The 25,587-nt window shown below is 42.0% G+C and overlaps 1 protein-coding gene across 1 annotated transcript in view; it reads right to left on the minus strand.

Moving 5' to 3' along the window:
• LOC121271618 (protein phosphatase 1 regulatory subunit 12C-like) overlaps positions 1–25,587 on the minus strand; it is a 71,996-nt gene that overhangs the window by 13,773 nt on the left and 32,636 nt on the right. Inside the window, exons 11-15 of the mRNA XM_041177658.1 lie at positions 19,582–19,679; positions 18,178–18,294; positions 9,173–9,263; positions 8,467–8,610; positions 5,772–5,877 (exon numbers count right to left, since the gene is read on the minus strand). Of these exons, the coding sequence (XP_041033592.1) occupies positions 5,772–5,877; positions 8,467–8,610; positions 9,173–9,263; positions 18,178–18,294; positions 19,582–19,679 (556 nt within the window). The remainder of the gene's footprint in view (positions 1–5,771; positions 5,878–8,466; positions 8,611–9,172; positions 9,264–18,177; positions 18,295–19,581; positions 19,680–25,587) is intronic.

Here is a 25,587-nt window from a genome sequence, read left to right on the forward strand (position 1 = left end):
CCTCTAGCTCGCAGAGGCTGAGCGTCAACTCGCAGACACTTCCTCCTACCTCCCCCTGGACCATGACCCCACCACTGAACATCAAGCCATTGTTTCCAGGAATATTACTGACCTTATCTCCTCTGGAGATCTTCCTTCCACAGCTTCCAACCTGATAGTATCCCAACCTCGGACGGCCCGCTTCTACCTCCTACCCAAAATCCACAAACAGGACTGTCCCAGCAGACCGATTGTGTCAGCCTGTTCCTGCCCCACGGAACTCATTTCTTGCTATCTTGACTTCATTCTCTCTCCCCTTGTCCAGTCCCTTCCCACCTACATCCGTGATTCCTCTGACACCTACATCATATCAACAATTTCCAGTTCCCTGGCCCCAACTGCCTCCTCTTCACCATGGACGTCCAATCCCTCTACACTTCCATCCCCCACCAGGATGGTCTGATGGCTCTCTGCTTCTTCCTCGAACAGAGGCCCGAACAATCCCCATCCACCACTACTCTCCTCCGTCTGGCTGAACTGGTTCTCAAACTGAACAATTTCTCCTTTAACTCCTCTCACTTCCTCCAAATAAAAGGTATGGCTTTGGGTACCCGCAAGGGCCCCAGCTATGCCTGTCTCTTTATGGGGTATGTGGAATATTCCTTGTTCCAGTTCTACTCCGGCCCCCTCCCACAACTCTTTCTCCGATACATCGATGATTACTTCGGTGCTGCTTCATGCTCTCGTCTGGACCTGGAAAAATTTATTAATTTTGCTTCCAATTTCCACCCCTCCATCATTTTCACATGGTCCATCTCTGACACTTCCCTTCCTTGACCTCTCTGTCTCAATTTCTAGTGAAATTGACTGTCCACCAATATCCATTACAAGCTTACGACTCCCACAGCTACCTCAACTACAGCTCCTCACTCCCCGCTTCCTGTAAGGACTCCATCCCATTCTCTCAGTTCCTCCACCTCCGTCGCATCTGTTCTGATGATGCCACTCTCAAAAACAGTTCCTCTGACATGTCCTCCTTCCTTAACCGAGGTTTTCCACCCACGGTCGCTGACAGGGCCCTCAACCGTTGCCGGCCCATCTCCCACGCATCTGCCCTCACACCTTCTTCTCCCTCCCAGAACCATGATTGGGTCCCCCTTGTCCTCACTTATCACCAGCCTCCGCATTCAAAGGACTATCCTTCGCCATTTCCGCCAACTCCAGCATGTTGCCACCACCAAACACATCTTCCCTTCACACCCCTGGCGGCATTCCGCAGGGATCATTCCATCCGGGACACCATGGTCCACTCCTCCATCACCCCTTACACCTCAACCCCTTTCCACGGCACCTTCCCATGCAACCACAGAAGGTGCAACACCTACCCCTTCACTTCCCCTCTCCTCATCGTCCAAGGGCCCAAACGCTCCTTTCAAGTGAAGCAGCATTTCACTTGCACTTCCCTCAATTTAGTCTACTGCATTTGTTGCTCCCAATGCGGTTTCCTCTACATTGGAGAGACCAAACGCAGACTGGTTGACCGCTCTGCAGAACACCTTCGGTCTGTCCGCAAGTATTACCCAGACCTCCCTGTCGCTGGCCATTTCAACACTCCACCCTACTCTCATGCCCACATGTCTGTCCTCGGCCTGCTGCATTGTTCCAGTGAAGCTCAATGCAAACTAGAGGAACAGCACCTCATCTTCCAACTAGGCACTTTACAGCCTTCTGGACTGAATATTGAGTTCAACAATTTTAGATCATGAACTCTCTCCTCCATCCCCACCCCCTTTCCATCCCCCCCAACCTTTTTTTCCAATAATTTATATAGATTTTTCTTTTTCCACCTATTTCCATTATTTTTAAGTGTATTTCCATCCATTATTTTATCTCTAACTTTTAGCCTTTTTCGATTCCTTCACCCCACCCCACCCCCAATAGGGCTATCCGTACCTTGCTTGTCCTGCTTTCTACCCTTAATTAGCACATTCTTTAGATAATATCACCACCTTCAACATCTCTTTGTCCTTTTGTCTGTGACATCTTTTGGTTATCTCCACCATCACTGGCCCTCTATCCAGCTCTACTTTGTCCACCCTCCCCTTAAACCAGCTTATATTTCACCTCCTTTCTATTTTTACTTAGATCTGTTGAAGGGTCATTCGGACTCGAAACGTTAACTGTGCTCCTCTCCGCAGAGGCTGCCAGACCTGCTGAGTTTTTCCAGGTATCTTTGTTTTTGTTTTGAATTTATACAGCCTTTTAAAATAGTAAAACATTATAGAGTGCTTTGCAGAAGTACTATTGGACAGAAATTTGACACTGAGCCACATCAAGGGACATTAGGACAGGTGACTAAAAGCTTGACCAAAAAGGTAGGTTTTAAGGAGGAACTTAGAGCAGTAGAGGGGTGGAGAGGTTTTGGGAAGGAAATCCAGAATTTAGAGCCTCAGCAACGTGGAGTGAAGGGAAGCAGGGATGCGCAAGAGACCAAACCCCTCCCAATAGCCTTTGATAAATGCGTAACTTTTCAGAGTGAAACCTTTCTTTGTAAACCAGTTGTATTCTTGAATAAAATTCAATTGATTCAGTTTTGCTTGTTGAACTGTAGAATTACTATGGTGTAGATTTCATGTAATTTATCCCAATGGCAAATTTTATGCAGTTGATGCTGTGCTTCTGATGGGTTTCCGCTGTTAATATACATCTGCTTGGGTATATATACTGTATTCTATTGGAGGAGCACTGTGATCCTGAAGGTTTGGAGAAGGTTACAGAGAAAGGGAGGGCAAAGCTATGAAGGGATACGAACACCAAAGTTGAGAATTTTAAAAACAAAAGACACTGAGACCAAGTGTTTAATTATTTTGCTCGTTCTTCCAAAGGATCTGAAGAAACAAAGTGCACCAGTTGTAGGTTAATAGAAAAGGACTTGATCTGGCTTCTAGGAGCAGCAACTTTAACGACCCAATGGTTCTCTATGACCTTCCCTCTGCTGGGAGACACTAAGAGATCTCAGAACTCTTCCAATTCTGTTTCATGCACAACCTGATTTTCATCACTTCAACAATGAGGGCACAGCAGCCAGTTGCCTGGGCCCTAAGCTCTGGAAGTCCCTTCCTAAACCTTGCCTTTCCCCCTCTCCTCCCATATTCCTAAAACCAGCTGGCTTAACCAAGCTTTAGTTCACCCATCCTAATATCTCTAAGTGGCTCGTTGTCAAATTTTATTTGATAATGTTCCTGTGAAGCACTTGGGATGTTTCTCTTTGTTTGAGGTATTACATAAATGGACATTATTGTTCATTTATGAAGGAAGGGAAGGAAAATATTCACAAATTTCACTTCCCTTCAAAGTCACTGGTGTCAGTACACTGGCGTGGGAGGCAAGCACTTTTGTCCAGTGCTAAAAATATTTTCAGCAATTACTTAACCTCTTTTGTGATGTCTTACAGTTGCAGCTATAAACAGGTTAAACAATGTAGAAGAGCAGCAAACAGGACTTATCTGGAGTAGTTCTTTACTCTCCCCCCCCACCCCTAGTTATACCCCGCCCTGTACTGTCATATGTGTCTGATCCATAGTTCTGATTTTTCAATGAGCTGGTTTTTAAACATCTCTTTGCTTGAAAGATCAAATTAAGAATGCTCTCAAGTCTGATGTCTAATACATTATATATTTGTAAACTTTTGTTCTAGGGTATCTCAATTAAATAGTCAATCATGGATTAAACGTTCTAGTGGGAAGCTCCCGACACTCTAGCTTAGCAACCAATTATGGGTTAGAGTAGCAGAGCTGTAGAAATTAGTAACAGGCTCAAGGGATTGAATGGCTTATTTAACAACCATACGCTATCTGTTGGGCCATTGCTATATCAGGAAGAAAAAATATTTACCATCAAGGAGTCTTGAGGTGCTGTAATTAAGTGCTGCAGTTTCAACAAGAAGGTCTCTGGTACTAATTCTCTGACATCAACAAGTTCTTATACAGGGAATCCTCTTGTATAAAGAGCCCGTCTCAATTAACTCCAACATATTGAACTGCTAAAATGTCATTAATTCATATGCATGTTTTTTTATTAAAGCAGTATTGTTGTGTAATACAACTAAAGGCTGGCCTCAGCTGTGACTCATGTTGGTAGCACACTAGGCTAAGTCAGAAGTAACTCTTTCGAGTACAAACCCGTTTCCATCTGTTTCAGATGAAGTTACATTGTTTCATAGTTTGCCATTGTGAGATTTAAACTCTTGATCTTGGGGTTACAAACCCAGTACCATAACCACTTGGCTATTTAGAAGAACGTGGGTTCAAGCCCCACTACACACTTCTAGGCTGATACTCCAGTGTGGTACTGAACTGACGTTAAACCAAGGGCCCTATCTGACCTTTTGGGTTCAACATTTTAAAATCGGTCAAGAACACACATTATTTGCCAATTATAAAGCACCATTGGATGTGACTAATGGAGTTCGGCAGGGGTCAGGGTTGGGACCACAACTTTTCACTTTATACATTAATGATCTTGATGAAGGAACTGAGGGCATCCTGGCTAAGTTTGCAGATGATACAGATAGGTGGAGGGACAGGTGGTATTGAGGAGACGGGGAGGCTGCAGAAAGATTTGGACAGGTTAGGAGAATGGGCAAAAAAGTAGCAGATGGAATACAACGTGGGGAAGTGTGAGGTCATGCATTTTGGTAGGAAGAATAGGGGCATAGACTATTTTCTAAATGGGGAGAGAATTCAGAAATCTGGAATGCAAAGGGACTTGGGAGTCCTAGTCCAGGATTCTCTTAAGGTTAACTTGCAGGTTGAATCGGTAGTTAGGAAGGCAAATGCAATGTTGGCATTTATTTCGAGAGGACTAGAATATAAAAGCAGGGATGTGCTGCTGAGGCTTTATAAGGCTCTGGTCAGACCACATTTAGAATATTTTGAGCAATTTTGGGCCCCGTATCTCAGGAAGGATGTGCTGGCCCTGGAGAGGGTGCAGAGGAGGTTCACGAGAATGATCTCAGGAATGAAAGGCTTAACATATGAGAACGTTTGAGGACTCTGGGTCTATAGTCAATGGAATTTAGAAGGATGAGGGGGGATCTGATTGAAACTTACAGAATACTGAAAGGCCTGGATAGAGTGGACGTGGGGAAGATGTTTCCATAAGTAGTAGAGACTAGGACCCGACGGCACAGCCTCAGAGTAAAGGGAAGACCTTTTAGAACAGAGATGAGGAGAAACTTCTTTAGCCAGAGAGTGGTGAATCTATGGAATTCATTGCCACAGAAGGTTGTGGAGGCCAGATCATTGCGTGTATTTAAGACCGAGATAGATAGGTTCTTGATTGGTAAGGGGATCAAAGGTTACGGGGTGAAGGCGGGAGAATGGGGTTGAGAAGCTTATCAGCCATGATTGAATGGCAGAGCAGACTCGATGGGCCGAATGGCCTAATTTCTGCTCCTATGCCTTATGGTCTTATGTGGTCAGACACAAGAAACCCTAATTCTTCCAGCCAAAGATAGATGTGAAGAGTTGAGAAGCAAGGCCTGCCAGACCACAAGTAATGCCTGGTGCCAGCCTCTTGAGAGGTTCATTGCAAGAACTAATCAGTTTAATCTCACTATGGAAATTTTTTTATGCTTCTATTTGGGTTGCAAATGAACTCAGGAGTAAATGTTAATTACTGCATAAAATTACCATACCAATTACTACTTTTAGATACAACCAAGTCTAAAGTGAAGGTGAATTTATTCAACTAAAACTTAGAAAGATATTGCTGATATAGTTTTACATTACCTTTGTTTAAGCCTATAACTGAAGCTGAAGGAATAGAATATCTGGAATATGCAGAAGTAAGCGATATGCCTTCCGTGGTCAAGGGTCTCAGCCGACTACCCACTTCCTGTAGAGGCAGCAGAGAAACCATTGTTTGGTTTGGTTCAAGAGGATAGAAAATAAATGTTCACACTCAGGAGCTGAATATTTTTCGCCGAGCGGGACATGCTTTAGCACACCAATGATATAAAGGAGTTAAAATCAGAGGTTGAGTAATTGGCAGTATTGATTTATACCTCAATTCCCTTTATCAGCCTTTGCTCTCTCTCCTTTGATATCTTTAATCTAACAAAAATATCTATTTTTCAGAGTACTCAAAATTGCAATTAACTCCCAATCTGAGCAGCCTACATTTTACAGGTTTGGGGAGGGGGGAGGTGTGGGTGGGGGTAGAAGAGCACTCCACATTTCCACAGTCCTTCCTGCACTCTTGAACAGCTAGCACTAAATTTAAAGGTTGTACCCCCAGTTCTTCTGGAGTTCCTTTACCAGAGGAAATAGTTTCTCTCTCCCTCACTCTCTCTACCCTATCAACTCTTTTAATCATTTTAAACAGCTCAATTAAATCTTCTTTACTCAATGGAACACAGATCTAATCTATGCAACCTGCCTTCATAATTTATACTGGCAAATCCCAAAAGCATGTTTTGCAATAAACAGAACCTTATTTTACTTTCATCTCAATCATCACCAGAAAGCAGCCTTATGGCTTTGGGAAAAGAAAAATATCAGCAATACAAAGAACATTAGCATGTTCTCTTGATTTAATAATTTTCTGCCCAGCTATTTTGTCAGCTGAAAAAGTCTCTGCATACAACAGATTCATAATGGTCAAGCTCTTATTATCCTTCTGTTGAGTCATGCACAGGGAAATGCATTCCACATGTTGAACTATTATTCTTTCAGATTCTGGCTCAAATGATTTGATCCCTCAGCTTAGTCAACCACTGGCAAAGTAGCTTGACAGTGGGAGTTGTAATGTAATTTGTCCAACTCACTTTTTGCAACATTTGGATGTAACCATTAGAGTTGGTTAAACAGATACTAAAGATCATTTCATCCTCTCCTATCCCGCCTAAACATTATTTCAAATAAAAACTAGTTTTATTTGAACATGCAATTCACAATCTCCAGTTCTGGATTTTGAATAATAAATTCGCTCACTCCCAGCAACACAACAGCACACTCGAGAGCTCCAGCTGCTAAGCTGCACACGTCCGATGCTCAAGCAGCTCTTTTCAGCCATTACAGCAATGTGTGCACAACAGTTCTTTGCCCCAACTTTTTCATCTGTCAGTTACTCTTCACACACAATATCAAATAAAGTAGCATCTCAATTGGAGTTGGGTTTAGTAACGAAGGAGGGTCATCCAAGACAAGCTGGTGGAACAAACAGTACTAGTGTTACATTATGCACTTGCAGGATAGCTTCCCTTAACTTTTGAGTGTAGTTCAACCTTGACTAAGGACAGTTCTGTCGAAGGGTCATGAGGACTCGAAACGTCAACTCTTTTCTTCTCCGCCGATGCTGCCAGACCTGCTGAGTTTTTCCAGGTAATTCTGTTTTTGTTTTGACTAAGGACACATCATTCAAAATTGGGGAGGTTGGAGAAAAAACACTGAAATACTCTCTCTCTCAATAGTTTGCATTTGCCAGGAACCACGTGGGCCTGGTCAATTGCTGACTTCCTGAAGCACCAGTTCCACCATTTCACCTCACTTCTAAGCAATAGTGGAGATACCCAAATGATGCAACAGCACAAAAAGATAATAAAAAAAAATTCCTTGTTTATGGCCAAAAGTAACAAAAATGTAAGATGAAGGGTTCTCAGTGTATTGAAATTGAGCTACATTCAAAGAATGAGCAAAATCTTAACCAATTACAGATAATTTACCATTCTTACTTCTTTGTTTAATTACCATGTACAAGATGGATTATACAAGAGATAGTATGAAAAATGTAGCTGGGTCACTCATAGCACAGACATACCAAACCTCTTGAGATGTCAGATCTTAGCAACATCAAAGCTGCCTTGCAGGTACAATCAAGAGAAACCCATCTATCACCCCACGAGACTGCCATAGCAAGGTCAGACCAAACCTTTACCTTGTCTGTAGCTTTCAACCAGGTAAATAAAATCACAAGAGAAGTTCTACCACTTGTTGAGTCACACATTCCCTCCTAATGGGTTTACCTGACGTTCCAAAAACCAAGCTGACTGCTTTGGCAGAGGCTACGGTAAATGCAAGTGACTCGGGTACTCAGATACCATTCAATGATCCTGCAACTGGAGACTGTGTCAATACTGACACTTCAGTCACCTTCACCTAGAGTGATTTTGAACCTGAACAGAAAGACCAACTTCAGCCCCGAGATCAGAAAAATTTGGCATGCAGGCAGAACTGGGTAAATTATAAAGGCAAGCAAAAGGAGGAGAGAAAATAAATTAAAGAGGCCAAGGGAAACACTGAAGACAAGACTGCTGAGAACATCTCAAGTGACAACTTTTGAAATATGGATATATAAACAAAAGGATGAAAGGAAACGCCAATCCACTTCAAAACAATAGTTCACGGTAGTACCCAACCAAATGACGCATTGCAGGTTGTTCTCTTCGCAGTTTCAATAACTTGTTTGATATCTGTGCACACTCACCTTGTCCTCTGTCACAAAACTCCTTCCTTTTTTGCCATCATTCTCTTTCCCTTCTTCCCTCTTCTCCGGCTGATCTTGCGATTTTTTTTCAGTGGCAATACCCAAGGTCTTCTCCGCCTCTTTTAGATCCGTGAGTGTAACGCCCTACGAACAAACCGAAAGCATAATTTGTTTTTAAAGAAGACAAGTACATTCATGGTAGGGATGAAATCATGCATTCCAATTACATTCCACCGACACCAAACCAAACATTATTTTCTTATACACAGCATCAATTATTGGGACCTTATCATCACAGCACTACTTTGGACTTCAAATAGAATGGACAAACAGTGAGATTGCAAATTCATGTGAAACCACCTATATTCATTTTCTTCAGCTTGTCAATAATTTAGTTTTGGTGTGAGCTCTACCCAGAATAACAGTTTCCCAGATGCTGACAGACTTGCTGTGTGGTTCAGGTACAGATTTACAAGTATTTCTTTCTTTGAAGTAAATCTATCCACTAATTAATCCCCCATTCAGGCATGAATCGGTATTGGAATGAATGAGCAGTCGAACGGTGGCTATGGACAGATGCCACTGCAATTTTATGCCAAGTACAGCAGGTTACCTTAAACTGCAAAATTAAATGGTCACATTTGAGTTACTGAAGTCATGTTAAAGCAGCTACATTTAGCACTTGTTACAACATGTTATCACTTACCTGCGTCGATCGCCTGGACTGCCGTGCATGCCGTGACCGTGCCTTTCTTTGGGATTCTGATTCCTCATCACGCACTGGGGTAAGATATAACCTGGAGGAACCGGAGGGGGATTGAAACTAAATGAATTGCTACACTTTGAAATGGCCAACGATAGTGAAAAATTCCACAGATAATCAGTCAGACAGCTTTTCAAACAGCGATGATCTATGGGTATGCCAGAGGGGATGCATACCTATCAAACTGGCTCTTCAATACTGGCCCTTCTAACTTTGGCAAAATGGTCAAAACTACTTATTAGCCCACCAACAGCTAAGGAGTGTATTTTCATTGCAGGTGGTTTGCAGAGAAAGGCTAGTATCAATAGCATGATCCACCAGCCTTTCAAGGTCATCAGTTAATTCCCACTTTAAATTGCTCGATCATAGAGTTATTGGTGATTCAGGTACAGGTATACCCATGAATGGGCTTAACAAATTCCATGCTACATTTTGTACAAGCATTATTCCAAGCCTTGATGGAGTTTAACCAGAAGTAAAGATAACTCAGTTGCTTTGGTGAACAAACTCCATTTACTAACTCCATCACCACCCCCAACCACATAACTGCTTTAATCGCTAGGACTACCTATTTTCACTTCTGGAACATTACCCATCTCTGAACCTGCTTCAACTCATTTTCTGCTGAAAGCCTCATCCATGCCACTATTACCTGCGCTTAACATACGAATTAGGAGCAGTAGTCCATTCGGCCTGCCCCACCATTAAATAAGATTATGGCTAATGTGATTTTAATCTCAACTCCACGCTCCTGCCTACCTAGATAACCTTTCACCCCTTTGCTTATCAATAATCTACCTATCTCTGCCTTAAAAAATATGGCCCCACCGCCTTTTGATGAGGAGAATTCCAATGACTCACAAGCCTCAAAAAAATTCTCATCGCTGCTTATATTAGCAACCCCTTATTTTTAAATAGTGACCCCCTAGTTCTAGATTCTCCCACAAGAGGAAACATCCTCTCCACATCCACCCTGTCAAGACCCCTCAGGATCTTAATGGTTTCAATTAAGTTGCCTTTTGCTGTTCTAAATTCCAGTGGATACAAGCCTAACCTGTCCAGCCTTTCCTCATAAGATAAACCACCCATTCCTGGTATTAGTCCAGCAAACCTCCTCTGAACTGCTACTAATGCATTACCATCTTTTTTTAAATAAGGAGACCAATGCTGTACACAGTACTCCAAATGTGGTCTCAACAATGCCCTGTACAACTGAAGCATAATCTCTCTACTCTTGCATTCAATTCCTCCCAATAAACGAGAACACTCCATTTGCTTTCCTAATTGCTTGCTGTACCTGCATACTAACCTTTTTGTGATTCATACACTAAGACTCCCAGATCCCTCTGAATCTCAGAGCTCTGAAATCTTTCACCATTTAGATAATATGCTTCCTTTTCATCCAAAATGGACAACTTCATATTTTCCCCATATTATATTCCATTTGCCAGATCTTTGCCCACTCACCAAATCTATCTATATCCTTTTGTAGTCCCTTTATGTTCTCTTCACAACTTACAAAGATATGTAGGAAAGCGTTAGCAGAAAATTTAGCAACCATACCTTCGATCCCTTCATCCAAATCATTTATAAAAATTGTAAAGAGTTGAGGCCCCAGCACTGATCCCTGTGGCACAGCACTCGTTACATCTTGCCAACCAGAAAATGACTCATCTATGCCTACTGTTTCCTATTAACTAACCAATCTTCTATCCATGCCAATATATTACCCCCTATATCATGAGCTTTTATTTTCCACAATAATCTTTGATGTATTCAAAAAGCCTTCTGAAAATCTGAGTACATTCACTGGTTCCCCTTTATCCACAGCACATGTTACTTCTTCAAAGAACTCTAATAAATTGGTTAAACATTATTTCTCTTTCACAAAAACCATGTCGACTCTGCCTGATTACCTTGAATCTAAATACCCTGTTATAATGTATTTAATAAAAGCTTCTAACATTTTCCCTGGGACAGATGTTAAGCTAACTGGCTTTCTGTCTCCCTCCCTTTTTGAATAAAGGAGTTACATTCGCTATTTTCCAATCTAAAGGAACTTTCCCCAAATCTAATGAATTTTGGAAATTTAAAACCAACGCATCACCTATCTCACTAACCACTTCTTTTAAGACCCTCTGGATGAAGTCCATCAGGACCTGGGGGCTTGTCAACCCACAGTTCCAACAATTTGTTAAGTACAACTTCCCTGGTGATTGTAATTTTCTTGAGTTCCTCCCTCCCTTCCAATTCCTGATTTACAGCTATTTCTTGGGATGTTACTTGTATCTTCTATGGTGAAGACTGACACAAAATACCGATTCAATTCATCTGCCATCTCCTTAATTTCCATTATTAATTCCCAGACTCACTTTTTTCAAGACTAAAGCTCAATTTGTTAACACTTTTCTAAATATCTGTAGAAAATCTGTCTTTATATTTCTAGCTAGCTTTCCCTCGTACTCTAATTTTTCCCTTCTCATTAATCTTTGCTGTTCTTTATATTCTGCCAGATCTTCTGACCTGCCATCCATGTTTTTGCAATTATATGCTTTTTCTTTAAGTCTGATACTATCTTTAACTTTTTTAGTTAACCACTGATGGTGGGTCCTCCCATTGGAACTTTTCTCTCTCATTGGAATGTATCTATTCTACGTATTCTGAAATATCTCCTTAAATATCCACCGCTGCATCTCTATAGACATATCGCTTAAGCTAAATGGCCAGTTCACTTTGTCGAACTCTGTTTTCATCCCCTCATTTAAGTTTAAAGTATTAGTCTTAGACCCATTCTTCTCTCCCTCAAACTGAATGTAAAATTCAATCATATGATCACTGCTACCTACGAGTGTCTTCACTATGAGGTCATTAATTAAATCCTCTCTCTTTCGTCAATACCAGGTGTCATATAGTCTGTTCGCTGGTTAGTGCTAAAACATGCTGTTCTAAGAAACAATCCCAAAAACATTCTATAAATTCCTCATCTGGTTTTTCTAGTCTATATTTGGATTAAAATTCCCCATGATAATCGCCATATCTTGACAAGCTCCCATTATTTCGTCTTCGATACCCAGTCCTACTGTGTGGTTACTGTTAGGCCGCTTGTATGCCATTCCCACAAGTGCCTTTGTACTTTTATCGTTCCTCATCTCTACCCAAAAGGCTTCTATATCCTGGTTTCCTGAACTTAAGTCATCCCTCTCTACTGTGCTAATATCATCTTTAATTAACAGATCCACCCCTCCATCTTTTATAGCTTCCTGTCCTTCCTAAATGTCACATACCCTTCAACTTTCAGGTCAAATTTATGTCTCTGTCATGTCACTGCAGCCATGTCTCTGCAATGGCTATTAGTACAAATTGAGATAAATAAGTGCGATCTATCAATTCATCAGTTTTGTTTTGAATGCTACATGCATTCAGATACACAGCCTTAAGTTTTGTCCTTTTATTATTTTTGTAACCTCTAGTCTTATCTGCTGATTTACTCTTAGATTTGTACTCTGTCCCTTTCTGGCATGGTCTGCTTATCATTTCCCACATTAATACCTTCCTCACTTGCCTTGTCTCTACTCTTTGATTTATCACATCTTCCCAAATTTAATCTCTTTCCCCCACAATTTAGTTTAAAGCTCTCTACTTCCCTAATTATACGGCTTGCAAGAAACTGGTCCCAGTATGGTTGAGGTGCAGGCCGTCTCAATGGTACAGCCCGCACTTTTTAAAAAAAATCGTTTATAGGATGTGAATGTCGCTGGCTAGGCCATCATTTATTGCCCTTCCCCAATTGCCCTCGAAGGTGGTGATGAGCTGCTTTCTTGAACCACTGCAGCCCATGTGGTGTAACAATACTGTTAGGGAGGTAGCTCCTGGATTTGGACTAAGTGACAGTGAAAGAATGGCAATATATTTCCAAGTCAGTATGGTATGTGGCTTGGAGGGGAACTTCCAGGTGGTGGTATTCCAATCTGTCTGCTGTCCTTGTCCTTCTAGATGGTAGTGGTAGTGGGTTTGGAAAGTGCTGTCAAAGCAGGCTTGCTGAGTTCCTGCAGTGCATCTTGTAGATGGCACACACTGCTGCCACTGTGCATCACTGGTGGAGGCAGTGAATGTTTGTGGATGGGGTGCCAATCAAGCGGGCTATTTTTTTGCCTGGATGTTGTCAAGCTTCTCGAGTGTTGTTGAGCACTCATCCAGGCAAGTGGAGAGTATTCCATCACACTCCTGAATTGTGCCTTGTAGGATAGGCTTTGGGGAGTCAGGTAGTGAGTACTTGCCACATGATTCCTAGCCTCTGACCTGCTCTTATAGCCACACAGTATTTATATGGCTAGTCTAGTTCAGTTTCTGCTCAATGGTAACCCACAGGATGTTGATATGTTGATAGTGGCGGTGGTGGTGGTGGTGGTGGTGGTGGGGGGGGGCGGTTTCAACAGTCAATGGCATTACCATTGCTATGGGGCAACAGTTAGATTCTCTCTTGTTGGAGATGTCATTGCCTGGCACTTGTGTGGTATGAATGTTACTTGCCACTTGTCAGTCCAAGCCTGCATATTGTTCAGGTCTTGGTACATTTGGGCATGGACTGTTTCAGTACCTGAGGTGTTGTGAATGGTGAATTTTCCCCAGTACTAGTGTTAGTGCCCCACGAACCAGAACCCAACTTCTCCCACACCAGTCTTTAAGCCACACATTCACCTCTTTAATCTTATTTGCCCTATGCCAATTTGCACATGGCTCAGGTAATAATCCAAAGATTACTACCTTTGAGATTCCACTTCTTAATTTGGTGCCCAGCTCCTCATACTGACCATGCAGAACTCCTTCCTTGTCCTATGTTGTTGGTACCTACTTGGACCACGACAAATGGATTCTCCCTGTCTCACTGCAAGTTTCTCCAGCCCTAAGCAGATGTCCTGAACTCTGAAACTGGCCAGGCAACACAGCCTTCTAGACTCTTGCTCTTTGCTGCAGAGAACAGTGTCAATCACCCCTCGCTATATTGTCCTCTACTACCACTACATTCCTTTTTGCTCCCTCCGCTTGAATGGCTTCCTGCACCACGGTGCTATGGCCAGTCTGCTCATCCGCCTTGCAGACCTCACCCTTGTCTACACAGGTTGCGAGCACCTCAAACCTGTTTTGACAATTGCAAAGTCTGATGCTCCTCCACTACTGTCTGCTCAGTCCCTTTCCCTGCCTCACTCATGGTCCTCATGTCCCTCACTGCTGACCAAAACAGATGACTTTATTCTAAGAAATGTGACCGTCTTCTTTAACAAAGTGTCCAGGTATTTCTCCTCCTCCCTTATGTTGTGCAGTGTCTTTTGCTGTACCTAATGATACCTATCTTCTTTACAGTTAATTATTTTATTATAATTTACTGTTCAAAATAGGTATTGTATGCTTAAAAACAAGCCACCTGTGCATGCAGAGGTCACATTTTGTTGCAGAGGCTATGCGATCTTCAAACGTTGTGCATTTCTCTCCTGCAGCAAGCACACTGCAGTCCCCCACAGCTTCCCAGCAAACTAAAACCACTGTCCTTTGAGTTCACTTAATAACAAATTCTTAGAGAAACAGCTCATCTCACCAACAGATTAATTAGCATATTAAAAAAGGTACAACACATCCTTCAATGTTCAATGCATACAATGCTGCAGAGATCCATTCACATCCCTACGATCCTGAGTTTCTGGTCAATTGCCTCTGTAATTTGCCATCCCACTCCATCCTCGCTGCCCTCAGCCCCCTACACTAGTCTGCTGTAGCTTAACGCAAACTAGACGGAACAGTAACTTGTCTTTCTACAAGGCACTTGAAACCTTCCAGCCTAAACACCGAGATTAACAACTTTAGATCTTAACCATCACTCCCATTTTGTCCTTGGTCATTCTGTAACCTTCCACATGCGCTAGATCATTATTAGTTTTCATGTTTGTCCAAATATCACCTCCTTTGCCTTGAACCATGATTCTATTTGTTTTTCAATCACTCCTGCCCTTCACCTCATTGCAGGATTTTTTGTTCTTTCCCTGCCCCCCCACCCTGCTCCAACTTCCAGTTCCAATGAAATGTTAACTTTTTCACTCTCTACAAATGCTGCTCGAGTGTTTGACGCTTTCTGGTTTAGTTTAAATTTCCTGCATCTGTGGCTGCAGGACAACAAAGATTGGGTCCTTAATACTGAGGGGTACATGACATTCAAGAAGAATAGGAAGCTAGGTAAAGGTGGAGGGGTAGCACTGTTAATCAAAGAGGGCATTGGTGCAATAGTTAGAGATGACCTTGGTTCAGGAGATCAGGATGTAGAATTGGTTTGGGTGGAGATGACGAATAGTAGGGGAAAATAATCTTTAGTGGGAATGATCTAGAAACTCCCTAACAGTAGCCATAGTATAGGACAAAGTACTCCAGAGAAAATATTGTGTGCTTGTGATAAAGGGACAGCCATAATCATGGGTGATTTTAATCTACACATAAACTCGAAAAATCAGATTGGCAGTAGTAGCCTGGATGAGGAGTTCTTAGAATGCTTTCGAGATAGTTTCTTAGAGCAGTATGCTCTGGAACCAACCAGAGAGCAGGTTATATTAGACTTCGTATTGCGTAACGTGATAGGATTAATTAATGACCTCAGAGTAAAGGCACCCCTAGGTTGCAAAGGCTGCAATATGATTGAATTTTACATCCTGTTTGAAAGGGAGAAGAGTGGGTCTAAGACTAGCATCTTTAACTGAAATAAGGGCAACGACATGGGGATGAAAGCTGAGCTAGCTGAGGTGAACTTGGAAACTAGGCTAGAGGATGGATCAATAGAGAAGCAATGGCAGATATTTAAGAGGATATTTCAGAGTATTCAGAATAAGTACATTCATACTATAAAGAAAAATTCTAAGGGGAGGGCCCACCATCGATGGTTAATTAAAGTAGTTAAAGAAAGCATCAAACTTAAGGAAAAAAACAACTCCGCAAAGATGAGTGGCAGGACAGATGATTGGACAGAATATAAAGAATGGCTAAAAGGTTAATCAGGAGAAAGAAATTAGAGTATGAGAGGAAGCTAGCTAGAAATATAAAAACGGATAGCAAGAGTTTCTACACGTACTTAAAAAGGAAATGAGTAAGTAAAGTGAGTGTTGATCCTCTAGAGAGAGACATTGGGGGATTAATAGTAGATAATAAGGAAGCAGTGGAAGAAATGAACAAATATTTTGCTTCTGTGTTCACAACAGAGGATACAAGAAACATTCCAGTAATAGATGCAAATCAGGAGGTGAATGGGAGAAAGGAACTTGGGTGAAATTGAAATCATTAGGGAAATGTTACTGAGCAAATTGATGCAGCTGTGGGCTGGCAAGTCTCCGGGTCACAATGGACTGCAACCTAGGGTCTTAAGGAAGGTGGCTAATGAGATAGTCAAATGCGCTGGTGTTAATTTTCCAAAATTCGCTAGATTCTGGAAAGTAGCAAATATAACCCCTCTATTCAAGAAATGAGGGAGGCAGAAAACAGGAAACTATGGGTCAGTTAGCTTGACGTCTGGTGTGGGCAAGTTATGATCATTAAGGAAGTTATAGCTGGGCACTTAGAAGAGTTCAAGGCAATCGGGAAGAGTCAGCATGGTTTTGTGAAAGAAAAATCATGTTTAGCCAATTTATTGGAGTTTTTTTTTGAAGGAGTAACAGGCGCAGTGGATAAAGGGGAGCCTATAGACGTACTGTCCTTGGATTTCCAGAAAGCATCTGATAAGATGCCACATCAAAGGTTACTACGGAAAATAAAAGCACATGGTGTAGGGGGCAATATATTAGCATGAATGGAAGATTGGCTGGCTGGCAGAAAGCAGAGAGGATGCATAAATGGATCTTTTTCTGAATGGCAGGATGTGATGAATGGAGTCCCACAGGGCTCTGTACTTTTTACAATTTACATCAATGACTTAGATGAGGGGAGTGAAGACATGGTAGCTAAATTTGCAGATGACACAAAGATAGGTAGGAAAGTATGTTGTGAAGAGGACATGAGGAGATTGCAGATGGATATAGACAGGTTGAGTGAGCAGGCAAAGATCTCGCAAATGGAGTTTAATATGGGAAAATGTGAAGTTGTTCACTTTGGCAAGAAGAACAAAAAAAGCAAGGTACTACTTAAATGGAGAACGGCTGCATAATTCTGAGGTGCAGAGGTATCTAGGTATTCTAGTACATGGGTCACAAAAAGCTAGTGTGCAGGTACAGCAAGCAGTTATGGCAGCTAATGGAATACTATCCTTTATAACAAGTGGGATTGAACATAAAAGTAAGGATGATATGCTTCAGTTATACAGGGAATTGGTGAGACCTCACCTTGAAGACTGTGTGCAGTTTTGGTCTCCTTATTTAAAGAAGGATGTAAATGCATTGGAGGTGATTCAAAGGAGGTTTACTAGACTGATACCTGGAATGAGTGGGTTGTCTTATAAGGAAAGGTTGGACAGGCTGGGCTTGTTACCACTGGAGTTTTGAAGGGTGAGGGGGTGATCTGATTGAAGTAAAAAAGATCTTGAACAGCCTTAAGAACGTAGACTTCGAAAGGATGTTTCCTCTTGTGTGAGTCCAGAACTAGGGGGCACTGTTTTAAGATTAGGGGTTGCCCTTTTAGGACAGAGATGAGGAGAAATGTTTTCTCTCAGGGGGATGTGCGACTTTGGAACTCTCTGCCTCAGAAGATGGTGGAGGCGGGGTCATTGAATATTTTTAAGGCAGAGGCAGATAGATTCTTGTTAGGCAAGGGAGTCAAAGGTTATCGGGGTTAGATGGGAAACACAAGGTGATCAGCCATGATCGTAGTTAATGGTGGAGCAGGCTCGAGGGGCTGATTGGTCTACTCCTGTTCCTATTTCTTATGTTATGTTCTTTCTATTTTGATCTTGCCTGTATCTCTGTTTGTGTCAAAAGCTAACTTACCGACGCCTCTCTTTAATGTCTGTGATGCTTGTCAGGGCAGTGGTACCACCTTGATAAGTGCCTGTAACATCCTTTGGCATCTGGGAGCTGGGTTCTCTACCCTGTTGGTATGCAGAGCTTGAGGCAGACAACAATGAAACAGTTCAGTAAAAGAAATGAAAAAAGAAAATATATAAGAAACAGATCTTTTTAATTTCCCATCTTTCAGTTCTTACGAACAAGGATATGTTATATAGCCCCTACTGCTCATGTCCCCCTTTCTTTTGTCGGATGTGTGCACATAGTAGTTAGACCTTAAGGGACTTAAGGTCTTAAGGACTTAAGGGACTTAAGGACCTTGACTGCCTTAAGGGACAGTTACCCACAGTTTCACTGTGGCAGCAGAATACATTTTCTTCATCAAGCAAAGTAAATTCTGACTTAGTATGAGCGTGACATAGGTATGGTAGTATAAACGATACAGGATTCAATCGAAAAGATTGGAATTCAAATCTCACTATGCATGGCTAGTTATGAAGCTAAATTCAACTCAACAGGAGCTCCACTAATCTACAAGTAAGTTACAGAAAATGCACAGAATACAATCAAATCAGCCAAAAGTTCTTTACTTACTCAAGAGCGGAATGGTGCAGGACCACTGATATAATTCATGTTGGATCAGTGTGGAAAATACGTTCATTGCCATGGTCTCTAAACAGAGTGTGCGCTGAGCTGGTGTAAATGTACAGCAAGCACACTCAAAAGATTTCCATAACCTAACGTCAGTGAGAATAGCTAGCATTTCAAAACCTGGTGGTGCTCTTTATGTTAAAATTGAAGCAGAGGATAATTTCAAGAGGTTTGATGCCACTTCATTTTCAGATCAACAGAGAAAGAAAGATCTTCACAAAAATATTTCAATGCATATTTTGGGAACAAACTGAAATTCACTTTTTATTATAAGGGACATGAAGGGAAATGCTACTGCTGTTCCAACAAAAACAGTTCGCAAATAAATCCAATAGGGAATTCATGAGAAACATCTTTACCCATGGAGTGATTAAAATTTGAAACTCAAAAAAACACATGGGGCGATTATAGTGACCAGCTTTGACATATTTTAAGGTGCAGCTAGACAAAAACAGGAGGGAGGAAAGAGTAGAAGATGTACTGATAATGCACGATGAAGACTGGCGAAAGGAAGCCTGTGTGGAGCATTCACACCAGCCTGGGCCTCACTGACCCGTTTTGGTGTGAAAAGGGGCGGACGAGAGAAGAATTTTTAAATTATGAAACTGGGTCACCTTGTGCAACGTTAAACGCATGTTCCAGAACTACAAAAGAAGAGGGACTTTGCTCCAGGTAGCTATTCCAAAATAAGGATCATATCATCACAGAACTGATTTGCTCCAACCCCAAACTCACCTTACTGCATGTTCAACAGAAGTCTCAGGCACACTGAACGTTCTTCCGACTGGAGTCGGAGGCACTCTGGCTAGGCGGGTCTCACGTACTTCTTTGTCCTGCAGAATTGGAAAAGAAAAATGCTGCATATGAGTAGTCACACTTTGTCAGTGATTTCTTCCCAAACAGCCTTTGTGAAAACGACTGGCTTCCTCCCAATGGGTTCTTCTAGGCGGGAGGCAGGATTGTACAAGTGGTTACAACAAGAACTCCAGGGTCCCAAGAATCCAGAAGCAAGCTGCAATAAGCTGATTGTGCCGATGATGACAATTCCTTAGCGGGTGTAACAAAGCAGTGACTTTAAAATTATAGAACAAGATTAACAGCGTGATGTCACAATGGTGCTCCAGATACAAGCAACACTGGAGGAGCTGCACTAATATAAACCAGTTGCATTTATGTAATACTTCTAACATAGCAAAATGTCTCAAAGCCCTTAAGAAGAGCATCAATAACATTTTGACACTGAGCCATAGAAGGAGATATCTGGACAGAGGCCCAAATGTTTAATCAAAGACACAGGTTTGAAGGAGGATTTTCAAGGAGAGGGGTGGAGGCAGAGAGGTTTGGGGAGGGAATTCCAGAACTTAGTGCCAAGGCATCTGAAAGCATGGCCACCAGTGGTGTAGTGAATAAAATCAGGGATGCTAGACTTCTGCATTCTCAACACTTTTTGGGCAAAGAAGTTTCTCTTCCTGACTTCCTTATTGGATTTATTATATTTTGGAAGCTAATTTAAGCCATAGAACACCAAATCTCAAAGCAGCTTTTAGGTTGATGATTCAGGCCAATTGGGATGCACAAAAACACTCAAAACTTTTTGCTGTTAACCTTAGGAATGTTAGTTTGTTGTTTTTTTTTATTCGTTCATGGGATGTGGGTGTCGCTGCCTAGGCCAGCATTTATTGCCCATCCCTAATTAAGAGTCACCCACATTGCTGTGGACCTGGAGTCACATGTAGATTAGACCAGGTGAGGGTGACAGATTTCCTTCCCTAAAGGACATTAGTGAACCAGATGGGTTTTTGCAACAATCAGCAATGGCTTCATGGTCATCATCAGACTTATAATTCCAGATTTTTAATGAATTCAAATTTCATCATCTGCCGTGATGGGATTCAAACTGGGGTCCACAGAGCATTACCTGGGTCTCTGGAATGCTAGTCCACTATGCCACCACCTCCCCTTTTTTATGGTCAACTATAGGTAATCTATCTATATTTGTTCAAAACACCAAAGCCAGTTTTAGTATTCTCTTTTCGTTATTCAAAATAATCTCAAGACCATTCTTCATTGTATTTGTCAACCTCTCTTTATTCTTGATCACTCATGGTTCCTCTTTCTGCGTTCCAGTGACAGCCAGTAATCCATCTGCTGCTCATGCCCACCCGTCTCCCAAAACCACATCCTCCTTTACCAACAGTACCAATATCTAAAACCAGCCACCACAATCAGATTACAATACTGACTGTGTAATGGTCTACCACGATGGGGAAAGAAGATGCAGTTCCGCCTGTGGGCTTTTTTTCTAATTTTTTTTTCCATCTTGTAGGGATTGGTTCTTGCTCAACTACAGGGGAAGATGCTAGTTGTTTGGTATCTAGTAAGTGGATAAGTCTACTCTATTCCTAAGGTTCAAAACAGTACAGGAATTTGTGGTAAGGTTTATAAATTACATAAAAGAAAATAAACAATCAAATAAAATAATTAAGTAATTAATTAAAGCACATAAAGATGGCAGGACAGGTGGTGTGTTATGGCTGCAGCATGTGGGACTCCTGGATGCCAGTGTGATCCAGGGCAAACACAACTGCAGTGAGTGCCTGCGCCATGAGGAGCTTTGGCTCAGAGTCATTGAGCTGGAGGCTGAGCTGAGGACACTCACATCAGGGAGGGAGAGAGTTACCTGGACACTTTGTACCAGGAGGCTGTCACACCCCTTAGGATAGGGTTTTCTGATTTGGAAAGTGGCCAGGGAAAGGAGGTTGTGACTGTGAATGAGGCAGATAAGATGACCCAGAAGGCAGGACTGCAGAAGTGTCAGCCTCTGCAATTGTCTAACAGCCCTGAAGTTCTCTCAGCTTGTTTGGGTGGGAGTGGGGGGCTGCAAGATAGTTGAGCTGACTGACCGTGGCACCGTGGTACAGGAAGCCATTTAAGTAGGGGGAGCAAAAAGGAATGTAGTGGTAGTAGGGGACAGTATAGTGAGGGGGGATTGACACTGTTCTCTGCAGCAAAGAGCGAGAGTCCAGGCGGTTGTGTTGCCTGCCTGGTGCCAGGGTTCGGGACATTTGCTCAGGGATGGAGAGGAAATTGCAGTGGGAGGGGGTGGATCCAGTTGTCGTGGTCCATGTAGGTGCCAACAACATAGGCAATACAAGGAAGGAGGTTCTGCATAGGCAGTATGAGGAGTTGGGCAACTAAATTAAGCAGAACCTCAAAGGTAATGATCTCTGGATCACTACCCAAGCTATGTGCAAATTGGCATAGAACAAATAAGGTTAGTGAAATGAATGCGTGGCTCAAAGACTGGTGTGGGAGAAGTGGGTTCCAGTTTGTGGGGCATTAGCACCAATACTGGGGAAAGTGGGGGCTGTACCGATGGGATGGTCTACACCTGAACTATGCTGGGACTGATATTGTAGCTAGCCACAAAACTAGGGAAGTGTAGAGGGCTTTAAATTAAATAGTGGGGGCAAGGGATCAAATTTGGGAAGATGTGCTAAATCAAAGAGTAGAGCCAAGGCAAGAAAGGTACTAATATGGTAAATGATAAACTGAACATGACAGGAAGGGACAGAGAGGGTACAAATCTAAGAGGAAATCAGCAGATAAGGCCAGACATTACAAAAATAATAAAAAGACAACATTAAAGGCTCTGTATCCAAGTGAATGTAGCATTCCAAATAAAACAGATGAACTGATGGAGCAAATAGAAATAATTAAGTACGATCTAATAGCCATTACAGAGACAAGGCTGCAGGATGACAGATTGGACCTGAATGTCGAAGGGTGTGAGATAATTAAGAAGGACAGGAAGCTAGGGAAGGTAGAGGGCTGGCTCTGTTAATAAATGATGATATTGGCATATTAGAGAAGGCTGACCCAAGCTCAGGAAGCTAGAACGTAGAAGCAGTTTTGTTTGAGATGAGAAACAATAAAGGCAAAAAGTCACTTGTGAGTGTAGTGTACAGGCTCCCTAATTGTAACTGCATGGTAGGGCAGAGTACAAAGGAACTTGTCAGAAAGGTACAGTGATAATCATGGGGGATTTTAATCTACAGGTAGACTGGAGAAAGCAGATGGGCATAGGTAGCCCAGATGAGTAGTTCATAGAATGTTTTCAGGATAGTTTCTTGGAACAGCATGTTCTGGAGCCAGAGAGCAGGCTATACTAGACCTGGTATTGTGCAACGAGACGGGATTAGTTGATAACCCCATAGTGAAGGCACCCCTAGGTAGCAGCAGAATTTTGTATTCAGTTTGTGGGAGAGAAGAGATGGATCCAAGACCAGTATTTTAAGCTCAAATGAAGCACTTATGAGGGCATGAAAGCAGAGCTATCTAGAGTGAACTGGCAAATGAGGTTAGGGGATAGGTCCATGGAAATGCAGTGGCAGACTTTTAAAGGGATATTTCAGAATGCACAGAATAGATACATTCTAATGAGAAAGAAAAATTCCAAGGGGAGGGCCCACCATCCATAGTTAACTAAAAAAGTTAAAGACAGTATATCAAGCTTGAAAAAAAAAAGCATATAATTGCGCAAAGGTGGGTGGCAGGTCAGAAGATTGGGCAGAATGTAAAGAACAGAAAAGAATGGTAAAAAGACGAATAAGGAGAGAAAAATTAAAGTACGAGAAAAAGCTAGATGGAAATATAAAGTCGGATAGCAAGAGTTTCTGTTGATAGTTAAACAAAAAAAGTTAACAAAGAGAGCGATGGTCCTATAGTAAGAGAGTCTGCGGAATTAATAATGGAAAGTAAGGAGATGGCAAATGTATTGAAGAGGTATTTTGCATTGGTGTTCATTATACAGGATACGAGTAACATCCCATAAGTAGCTGTAACACAGGAAGTAGAAGGGAAGGAGGTACTCAGGAAAATCACAATCGCCAGAGAAGTAGTCTTGAGAAAACTGTTGGGGCTGCAGGCTGACAAATCCACAGGTCCTGACGGACTTCATCCTAGGGTCTTGAAAGAAGTGGCCAATGAGATAGTTGATGCACTGGTTTTAATTTTCCAAAATTCCCTAGATTCTGGGAAGGTTCCATTAGATTGGAAAACAGCAAATGTGAAAAACAGCAAATGTAACTCCTTTATTCAAAAAGGGAGACAGAGCAGGAAACTACAGGCCAGTTAGCTTAACATCTGTTAAAGGGAAAATGTTAGAACCTATTATTAAAGATATTGTAGCAAGACACTTAGAAAAGTTTATGGCAATCAGGCAGAATCAACATGGTTTTGTAAAAGGGAAATCATGTTTAACCAATTTATTGATGTTCTTTGAAGGAGTCACATGTGTTGTGGATAAAGGGGAACCGGTGGATGTACTGTGCTTGGATTTCCAGAAGGCATTTGATAAGGTTATTTCGGAAAATAAAAGCTCATGGTGTAGGGAGTAATGTATGGATGTGGATAGAAGATTGGTTAGCTCACAGGAAACAGAGTGACATAAATTGGTATTTTTCTGGTTGGTGGGATGTAACAAGTGGTGTGCCACAGGGATCAGTGTTGGGGCCTCAACTTTTTACAATTTATATAAAAGACTTGGATGAAGGGGCAGAAGGAATGGCTGCTAAATTTGCTGAGAATTGAAGATAGTTAGGCAAGTAAGTATGAAGAAGATGCTACAAAGTGACACAGATAGGTAAACGAGTGGGCAAAGATCTGGCAAATGGAGTATAATGTGGGCAAATGTGAAATTGTCCATTTTGGCAGGAAAAGTAAAAAAGAAGCATATTATCTAAATGGTGCAAGATTGCAGAGCTCGGAGATTCAAAGGGATCTGGGTGTCCGAGTACATGAATCACAAAAGGCAGGTACAGCAAGTAATTAGGAAAACTAATAGAATTGAGTACAAAAGTAGGGAGGTTATGCTTCAGCTGGACAGGGCACTGGTGAGACCACACCTGGAGTACCTTGTGCAGTATTGGTCTCCTTATTTAAGGAAAGATGTAAATGCGTTAGCAGCAATTCAGAGGAGGTTTACTAGACTAATACCAGGAATGGGCAGGCTGCCTTAAGAGAAAAGGTTGGCCAGGTTAGGCTTGTATCCACTGGAACTTAGAAGAATAAGAGGTGATTTGATCAAACCCTTTAAGATCCTGAGAGGTCTTCACAGAGTGGATGTGGAGAGGATGTTTCCTCTTGTAGGAGAATCTTGAGCCAGGGGGGTCACAGTTTAAAAATAAGGGGAAGCTCATTTAAGACAGAGATGAGGACAATTTTTTTTCTGAGGGTCGCGAGTCTTTGGAACTCTCTTCCACAAAAGCAGTGGAAGGTGAGTCTTTGAACATTTTTAAGGCAGAGCTAGATAGATTCTTGATTAATAAGGCAGTGAAAGATTATCAGGGGTAGGTGGAAGGTTACAATCAGATCAACCATGATCTTACTGAATGGCAGAGTAGGCTTGAAGGGCCGAATGGCCTACACCTTCTCCTGGTTCATATGTTAAGTAAAATAATCCCCGCAGGTATTTGGATTCTTATTGTTACAAGCAGCTTTTCACATGCTCAGTTTCTAACTCATCAGTTTCCTTGCTCACTCAATGACTCCAGCTGACACATGCATTCTTTCTATCTAGAGGATACAAAACACATTCCAATAGTAGCTACAAATCTGAAAGTGAAAGGGATAAAGGAACTTGGTGAAATTGAAATCACTAGGGGAATAGTACTGAGCAAACTGATGGAGCTGCGGGCTGGCAAGTCTCAAGATCCCCTTGGACTACATCCTAGGGCCTTA

This window comes from Carcharodon carcharias, chromosome 31, assembly GCF_017639515.1.
Source record: "Carcharodon carcharias isolate sCarCar2 chromosome 31, sCarCar2.pri, whole genome shotgun sequence".
Classification (NCBI taxonomy): domain Eukaryota; kingdom Metazoa; phylum Chordata; class Chondrichthyes; order Lamniformes; family Lamnidae; genus Carcharodon; species Carcharodon carcharias.